General features: G+C 39.4%; 1 protein-coding gene across 7 annotated transcripts in view; it reads right to left on the bottom strand.

Moving 5' to 3' along the window:
- Evi5 (ecotropic viral integration site 5) overlaps positions 1-9612 on the bottom strand; it is a 137086-nt gene that overhangs the window by 91157 nt on the left and 36317 nt on the right. The window contains exon 1 of one of the 7 annotated variants that reach the window (XM_029477112.1): positions 5554-5659. The exons of the other annotated variants lie outside the window; for them this stretch is intronic. Within the exon in view, the coding sequence (XP_029332972.1) occupies positions 5554-5567 (14 nt within the window). The 5' untranslated portion in view covers positions 5568-5659. Of the gene's footprint in view, positions 1-5553; positions 5660-9612 lie in introns of those variants that run through there. 7 annotated transcript variants of the gene reach the window in all.

The following is a 9612-nucleotide window of genomic DNA, read 5'->3' on the forward strand; positions in this document are numbered from 1 at the left end:
ATAAATTCATTCTTTTTAATAGCTGAGTAGTACTCCATTGTGTAAATGTACCATAATTTCTGTATCCATTCCTCTGTTGAGGGACCGCATTTTCAAATTATGAAACAATTCCAGTTTATAGCTAAAAAGATACTTTAAGAGTAATTTTATTAAATAAGATAGAAACATAAGCTTAAAGGCATTTTCATGAAAGAATATCCAACCTCCCAGAAATAAAACTTAAGAAACTTGCTTTGTTAATAAAACTAAGCTGCATTTTATCAAAACCTTCTGACACTTCTAGGAACATACATAACCAAAACAAGCGTTACTATTCAGTGAGTTAAAGAGTACCTTTGGCCAAACTCAGAAACGAGCACAATCATATAGTAAAATGTCCACATAACTACTTTGCAATACACTTTTTAAAGGATAGCCACACAATTTTAAATTGTGCTGTGTATGCAGCTTTTTGAAGTCTTACACCATCCATACCCCAATAAAGCATTATTTGAAATGTCAACTGTATTTGTCAGAAACAGCATTCTTTTCCTAATATAATTATAAAAACCAAGCCATTCTTCAGCCATACTGATATTCAGTACATAGGCAGATGCATCTTTACACTGTCACACACACATGCACATGCAGGAAGATCACAAGTTCAAGGCCAGCTTGAACTATGTAATAAGACTATTTCAATACCCTCTCCCCTCGAAAAGGAAAAAAAAAATTTAAGAAAAGCTAGCTCTAATACAACATAGCTAGACACTGTGGCAGGCATTGGTAATTTAACACATGGGCGGCAGAGGCAGAAAAAGCACAAGTTCAAGGCCAGCTTGGTCAATATAGCAAGCACTAGGCTGGTCCAGGATACATAAACTTTGTTTCAAAAACAAATCACCCTAAATAATCATATAGCAACTATAAAGTGTGCATAAGGCCTATGGAAGTGTAGTACCCAGAGCCTTCTCACCACTCCACTGGAATGTGCATAATATATACAAGGCTTCCAGCAGTATCATGCCCTGGGCCTTCACACTCACTGTAATGTACAGCAATGCAGCATACCAAGCCTTCCATTCACTCACCAGCTCAGGGCCTGCAAAAGCCATGGTAAATGCCACCCACAAGCATACCAACCGTTGTTAACTTTGATACTGCATTTTTCTGTGTGCGTTTTCTGTTTAGACACACAAATAACCACTGTCTTACAACTACATTATTTTATCCAATAACAACATGATATACAGGTTCACAGCTGAGAAGCAACAGGCAAGTTTATATAAACACTCATCCTCACATAGTGAAACCAACACAGTGCCTCTTCTAGACCTATGATAATTAAGTGACACAGGATTATATTTAGATAAGGCATGCAGAAAAAAGCATTTACAATTGCCTTAATATGTAGACTTTATAAAAATATAGATAGAATCAAGTATTCTCATTTCTTACTGTTAAATGTAGTTAATAATTTAGGGCCCAAAACAGATGGCTGATGGCCATGGGATTTCAACAAAAGCAGTAGTGGTAGAAGGCAATACTGCCTTGAAGGTCAACAACTTCCAGACTGGAGCCTGGCAACTGGGACAATGGGGTGTGGTACCACTGATAAAATCTGGCCACTGAGAAGTTCCTCTAAAACTTATTCCCTTCACCAGATGGGTTTACCATCCTGTAAGGAGTGGAGAATCAGGGAATATTACAAAATGGTGGGGGGGGAGGCATTTTAAGTGTTATCTCTAACAGATGAGTTTTGTATCTTTGGCTCTGAGAACTGAACAGAACCAAGATACCCACCTTCCAAGGCTTCATGGGACATATACAAGAGTAGCCATTTTTGTTTTATTGGGTTCTTCTAAGCTTTGACTTAGGTTTCTTTTGAGAACAGAGATCATTTACTTTGTGTATGGAAGCCTGGGTGCAACAAACATTAAAAACAAAAAAACCCTCTCTGTAACAATGTAATTGAAAAGTACAAAAGAGCTCTGGCTTCACAGTCCCATCCTTCACCACACCTGCCCCTGGCAACCAGTCTGCCCAAGAGAATACTGCTGCCCTCAGTTTCTTTCTCTCCACTCCCTCTCTCTGCTGTGGAAACATTATATATGTTCAGGTGTGTGTATGACAGAGAGACAGAGAGACAGAGAGACAGAGAGGGAAAGAGAGACAGAGGGAAAGAGCTTGAAATGCACAAACATTACAACTGTTCAGGTGTTGGAGTAACCAACTATTGAGTGTTTGGCCTAAACAGGACTCTCAGAGATGCTCCTGAGGCCCAGAGAACATCACAGAAGAGAAAGACTATGAAAGCAGGAAGATGGAGAGAGGGGGTTGATGGGAAACACATTTTTGGAAATAATGCTGCAGCAGCTGTGGTCACCTTGTCAACATCCTATCACAGGTGAGAAGAGGGGCTATGAGACCACTCCTCCTTGAGGAGCCTTGACAGTTAATGGCTACCAGGACAAGGAGCGTCTCTTTCTTCAGTGGTTAGTTGTCCATGTTCACTCAAGTAAACAAGCTCACATTCATCCTCATGTAAGAAACCTTAGTAGATGAGAAAGTGTCTGGGAGAAGGGAGTAAGCGAGAGCTGAGAGAGAAGGAGGTACACACATATGAAACTCAACAGCATCAACAGAAGGAACAGTTGTCAGGCATTCCTATCTGAGCTGTGATGGACTTGGAAGGCATCCCTGTAGACTGTATCAACAGCGGTTGGAAACACAAGTCAAAAGTTCAGAGAAGAAAAAAGTACCCATGTTTTCCCATGGGTATCAGAGTAAGATACAACAACAACTATGCCAACTGGTAATTTGCAAATTGCTAAGATAATTTATAAAGAACCAAGGCAGAAACGTGCTGTATTAGAAAACCATATGGAGACCTAACTATTCTGGCACTTAAAAGCAGAGTCTTATCACAAAAAGAATAGTGTTTCCAGCGTAAGGCTCCAAGGTCTCCAATAACATTACACTTAAACACGCTATGGAACACACTGGGAGAAAGAAAATAATTTGTCAACTAAATGGTTAGCAAGTCAGTAAAAGTAAAGACTAACACGTATCTGGGTCTTCTAAAACAAAATTACTGTACTAAGTAATTTATAAACAGGCATTTGCTGTTCAGAGCTCTGGAAGTTGGGAAGGACAAAAGCAAAACACTAAGGTTCAAATCTGACAGGGGTCATTTCTCACTCGTGGTGCCTTCTATTAATGTGTTTACACATAACAGACACAGCCAAAGGCTCCCTAAAAAGTCTCTTTTTAGCTTTTTAGAATTTAATGAAAGTGAAGACACTTCATACCAAAACTTATGGGACACAATGAAAGCAGTGGAGAAGGAAAACTCATAGCTCTAAGTGCCTACAAAAAGAAACTGAAGAGAGCTTACACCAGCAGCTTGACAGCACACCTGAAAGTTCTAGAACAAAAAGAAGCAAATGCACCCAAGAGGAGTAGCCTGCAGGAAATAATCAAACTCAATTCTGAAATCAACCAAACAGAACAAAAACAACTATATAAGGAATCAACCAAACCAAGAGCTGGTTCTTTGAGAAAATCAACAAGATAGATAAACCCTTAGCCACACTAACCAGAGGGCACAGAGACAGTATCCAAATTAACAAAATCAGAAATGAAAAGGGAGACATAACAACGAAGTATATCTTAAAATAACTACTCTGTTGAATACAAACAGTTGAAAATCTTAAAATCATGTTCTACAAAAAAAGTCTCTTTTAAAAAAAAAGTATGTATACAGAATGTTTGCCTGTAGGCCACCCCTAAAGTCTCTTTTTTAAACAGTATTAATCCCATCCATGAGAAAAAGAGCTTCCCAAAGGCTCGACCTGTTATGTTCCAAATTAGAATCCAACACAGAATTCTGCTATCACAAACATTCAGACTGCAACAAAACTCCATGCCTGACATATGAGACTGACATGCTCTCAGGTCAACATATACAGATTCCTCACTAGTCGACAGAAATAACAAACCCACAAGAGTTTAGCATAGAAAACAACTCTCCGGTCTTACTTGCCTTATTTCTTTAAACGACAGCTCAGGAAGTTCAAGAGTCCTTTACACAAAGAACTGAGAAAAAATAATCCTCAGCCAGGCATGATGGTGGATGCCTATAACCCCAGCACTTGGGAGGCTGAGGCTGAGGCTGAGACCAGCCTAGATTACATGAGAGAATCTGAGCTAGTCTCATATTCTAAATAAAATCCTGCCTTCATTGGAAAGAGAGGGAAAAAAAACTCACAAAAATGAAACCAATTCAAATGAAGTGCCTTTGTATAATATGTGTGTGAGAGGGTAAATGTATTTTTATATAATTTACATACACACGCACACATACACAGAGAGAGAGAGAGAGAGAGAGAGATTGGGCTGCAGAGATGGCACAACTGGTTAAAAGCACTTGCTGTTCTTGTAAGAGACCCAGGTTCAGTTCTCAGCGGACACACGCTGGCTCACAACCATAACTCCAGTCTAGGTATTCCAACTCCCTTTCCAGCCTTTTCTGGACTCCACAAGTTTACACACACATTCAGACAAACAGACACAATAAATAAAAATAAATCTTTCTTAAAGCTATACTTTTGACATAAAGTTGAAGTATCTGTTGTAATATTTTCATTCATGATGTTTTCTAGGGTATCCTAGGGAAACTGAGGTAATGCTGCTTTTCTAAAATTTTTTCAAGTATTTAATAAACAGTAGACCATCTAGATCAGACTGCACAACAGAAACACAAGCCACTTCTTACACAATCTTTAAAAGTTCCAGGCAGCAGCCACATTTCAAAAAATTAAAAAGTGACTAATTTTTATAATTGATTTTATTTGGGTTTGTTTATTGTGAGATAGGGTCTCACTCTGTACCCCAAGCTGACCTGGGACTTGTAGTGACCCTTCTTCCTCAGTCTTGTAAATGCTAGGATTTCAAGCATGAACCAGCAGACAGAGCTAATGTCATTTTAATATGTAGTCAGTTTTCTTAAAATTGATGATTTATGACTTTTTTCTTTTTTTAAGATTTATTTTATTACATACAATGTTCTGCCTGCATGTATGCCTGCACACCAGAAGAAGGTGCCAGAACTTTAGATGGTTGTGAGCCACCATATGGTTGCTGGGAATTGAACTCAGGACCTCTGGAGGAGCAGTCATTGCTCTCAACCTAAGTCCCCATTTATGACTTTTTTCAAAACAAGTCTTCAAAATCTAGTATAGTTTAACTTACAGTATATCTAAGCCAGACTAGGCACATTTCAAGTGTCCATCAACTCTGTGGGCTAGCAGTTAAAATACTAAACTGTACAGATCTTACACAGATATTTAGACTAGGGTATCAAAGATTCATGGTAATTACATTTTAAAAACATATGTAATATAAATGGCTGTTTCATCATTGTTGTGTCTCCCTGAGTGACACACTGAAAAGTGCTAAGCAATAGGAGCAATGCTAAAATTTAAACACCACAGATAGACAGGTAGTTCACACCTTCAAACAGTAACATTTCCCCCACTGAATTAAAATAAAATGTCCATACTTGACGCTTACCTCCTTAAATTCATCTCTTCCAATGCCTTTGTATTTTTAGTAAGAAAAAGAAAAGCACATTAACACAAACCATAAAGATCTGTCTTATTTCAACTTTCTCTATCAATTATTAACTTTCTTCAAACAAATCTCTGAAATTGCACTAAACTATTTCTTCACGTTTTTCTGGGGCTGCCACACATACTTTTTTTTTTTTTTTTAAAGAAATAGCTGCAATGAAACCATGTAAATGAAAATGATTCTCTGTTCTCATGTGTCTTACATCTTAATTTCCTGCAACATTGCTCACACTTTTCTACCACTTAAATCAGTTACCAGATAGCACCAGCGGAGTCTCCATGGAATATGTGCTGGTGACACACCTACTGTAGGGTCACAGGCAGTGATTCTGCCAAGCACTTTTTACCTGTAAACTACACGACTTCCTTACCAGTGGTCAGAGAAATGAGAGGGTGGCAGAGTAAAGGAGAGGAAGAAAGCTAGCTCTTCAAGTTCAAATTTTTATTTGGATTTTTGTTGTTTTTAATAAAGTTAAATGTATCTTTCTGCTAGGCCTGGCATGGGCTTTTGAAAACTCAAGGTCACCCACAGTGGCACACCTCCAACAAGGCCACATCTCCAAATCTTTTCCACTGAAACAGCTCCACCAATTAAAGATCAAGCACTGAAATTCCCGAGCCTACAGAACCATTCTCAAAGTACCACAAGAATAATATCTGATTTCCAAACCTATTACAAAGCTATAATGAAAGGCAAAACAGTCCACCTTATGACCAATAATCAATACACATGAACAGATTGAGACTGAGTGCAGAAACAGACTGAAAAATCTATGAATAACTGAGGTCTAACTAAAGTATCCAATTAATTAAAAAAAAAAAATTCAAGCAAATAAAGGAACTGAGTATGGTACACGCTCTTCATTCCAGCACTGGGGAGCCAGAGGCAGGCAGATCTCTGGGACTTGGAAGCCAGTCTGGACCACACAGGAGTTCCAGAACAGCCAGAGCTATATAGCAAGAGATCCTGTCTCAAAATAATAGTTATTTTAATGGATGCCATAAAACAATCAAATAGGCACACAACTGTCTATCTCCAGGTTCAGGAGGGCCAAGGCCCTCTTTTGGCCTCAGTGAGCATCAGACATATATGTGCTAGACATATATATATATATATATATATATATATATACACACACACATACACACACATACATACATGTAGGCAAAACACCCATATACAATATACATAAAATAAAAATCTTAAAAAGCTTCTCAAAACTCGATCTTGTATCACATACAAGCAAATTTAATAAAATCACTTGAATCCAGAAGTATGGGGGGCAGCTAGCAATCCAGTGAGGTGCCATCTCTTTTAACATCAATAAAGTAAAACTCTAAGAATATATAGAAGATATTTGGTATGATCTATGGTCACCAAATGCACAGTCCCTGGAGGTCAATCTTTAAGCTGGTACTTCATCAGAATTGTAGGTGCTATAGAATCTAGGTGCTGAAGGAGGTAGCTCAGTCAATAAGGCACTTCCTGTGCAAACATGAGGTCACATCTGTGTTTGCATCATCTGCCCCATGGAAAAGCTGGGCATGGGGCCACTGCCTATAACCCCAGTGGAGGGTGTGAGAGGGAGAACACTGACAGGCAGGTCCCTGGAACTTGCTAGCCAGATAATCAATGAGCTTCAGGTTCCATGTGACACTGACCCAAAAAGCACAGAGGAAAGCAACAGAGAAGACATTCAGCATAAATCTCTGGCCTCTACCTTCACACATGCACTTACAGCCATGCTGAACACACACCCACATCCATGTGTACACACATGCACACACATACACAACTTCTATTCCTCAAAAGATATTTTAGGAGAATGACAAATGCCAATGGAAAAGGAAGATATGAAAATCAACCTCCAGAGAACAAATCTGCATCTTAAACAAAGAATTCTCAAAACAGTGGCTGGAGAGATGACTCAGCAGTTAGGAGCACCGACTACTCTTCCAGAGATGACTCAGCAGTTAGGAGCACCACTACTCTTCCAGAGAAGCTGATTTTGGTTACCAGGATCTACACAATGGCTCTTAACTATCTCTAACTCAAGTTCCAGGGAAGCCAATGCCTTCTTCTGGCCTCCATGGGCACCAGGCATGCATATATGATAATCATATATATATATATATATATATATATATACATGCAGGCAAAACACTTATACCCACAAGATCAAATAAAAATAATTTTTAAAAAAATTCTCAGATACACTAAAGCAAACAACATAAATTTGTAAAATCAAAGATAATCCAGGCATAGTTGTACCTGCCTTCACTCCTAGCCCTGGTAAAGCAGCAGCAGGTGCATGTCTGAGTTCAAGGCCAGCCTGGTCTATACTGTGAGTTCCAAGTCAGCCAAGGCTACCTATTGAAAGCCTGCCTCTAAACAGCAAAAGATATGTGCAGACAACAAACAAACATGTAATAAGAATACATGAACATCAGTAGAAAAACAAATGAATCCACATGCACTAATGGGGCTAGAGAGATGGCTCAGAAGTTAACAGCACTTGCTGTTCTTACAGAAGACCCAGGTTCCCAGCACCCACATGACAACTCATAACCACCCGTAACTCCAGTTCTAGAGACTCCAACACACTTTCCTGACTTCTGCAGCTACCAGGCACACATGATGTTCAGACATACATGCCTGCAAACACTCACATACTTAAAAGTAAATAATTCTTCGGGACTGGATAGATGGCTCAGTGGTTAAGAGCACTAACTGCTCTTCCAGAGGTCCTGAGTTCAATTCCCAGAAACCACATGGTGGCTCCCAACCATCCATCATGAGATCTGACTTCTTCTTCTGGAGTGTCTGAAGACAGCCACAGTGTACTTACATATAATAAATTAATTAATTAATTAAAAAGATTTATTTTTAAAAAATAATTCTTTTTTTAATGCATTATTGTCAGACATGGTGGAACATGCCTGTAACCCCAGAACTTGGGAGATAGCAGCGTCGTCCTCAGCTACACAGTGAGTTTCAGGTCAACCAAAAGATCCTATCTCAAAAGACCAAAAAAAAAAAAAAAGTAAAAGTAAAGCAAAATAAAACCATGTAGTATCAATACCTATCAGAATGGCTAAAATTCAAAGCCAGGATCATGGTCTAAGGCTGTAGCTCAGTTGGTAGAGTGCTTGCCTAGCACACGATGCTCTTGGTTCAATCTCCAACACCACATAAACTGCGTGTGGTGCACCGCCTGTAGCACCAGCACTCACCAGATAAAAGGCAGGAGAACAGGAAGTTCAAGATCTCCCTCAGCCTGGGCTACAGGAGACCCAAATGTTTGATCACAACTAAAGTGATGAAGGTAACCACATCTTGTCTTAACTCTACTTTGGTTTGCTTAGACACTTCTCAGCCTTTACCCCACAACAGTGACATCTGCATTGACAACACATTTGGAATTTCTATGACCCTAGCCGTGGTTCAGATATATTAAGCAAAAAACATGAACATGAACTTTAATAATCAAAGAAGATATGTCAGGACCAATGGTCAGCCAGGTGGTAGTGGCGCACACCTTTGATCCCAATACTCAGGAAACAGAGGCAGCTGGATCTCTATGAGTTCAAAGCCAGCCTGGTCTATAGAGTGAGTTCCAGGACAGGCAGAAACAGCAGACAGTTTCTACAGAGAGAAACTCTGTCTCAAGAAAACAAAACAATGCAGGGCAGTGGTGGTGCACTTTAATCCCAGCACTTGGGAGGCAGAGGCAGGCGGATTTCTAGTTCAAGGCCAGCCTGGTCTACAGAGTGAGTTCCCGGACAGCCAGGGCTACACAGAGAAACCCTGTCTCGAAAAAACCAAAAAAAGAAAAAGAAAAATAATAAAGAAGAGCTTAATCAAACTGTATATTTTTAAAACATGTGAATAGTTTAACCAGAGTTACACATCAAAAAAAAGCTATTAAAACTTATCCTTAGCAGGGCAGTGGTAGTGCACGCCTTTAATCCCAGCACTCATGGGGGGGGGGGGGGGGGG

This window comes from Mus caroli, chromosome 5, assembly GCF_900094665.2.
Source record: "Mus caroli chromosome 5, CAROLI_EIJ_v1.1, whole genome shotgun sequence".
NCBI lineage: Eukaryota > Metazoa > Chordata > Mammalia > Rodentia > Muridae > Mus > Mus caroli.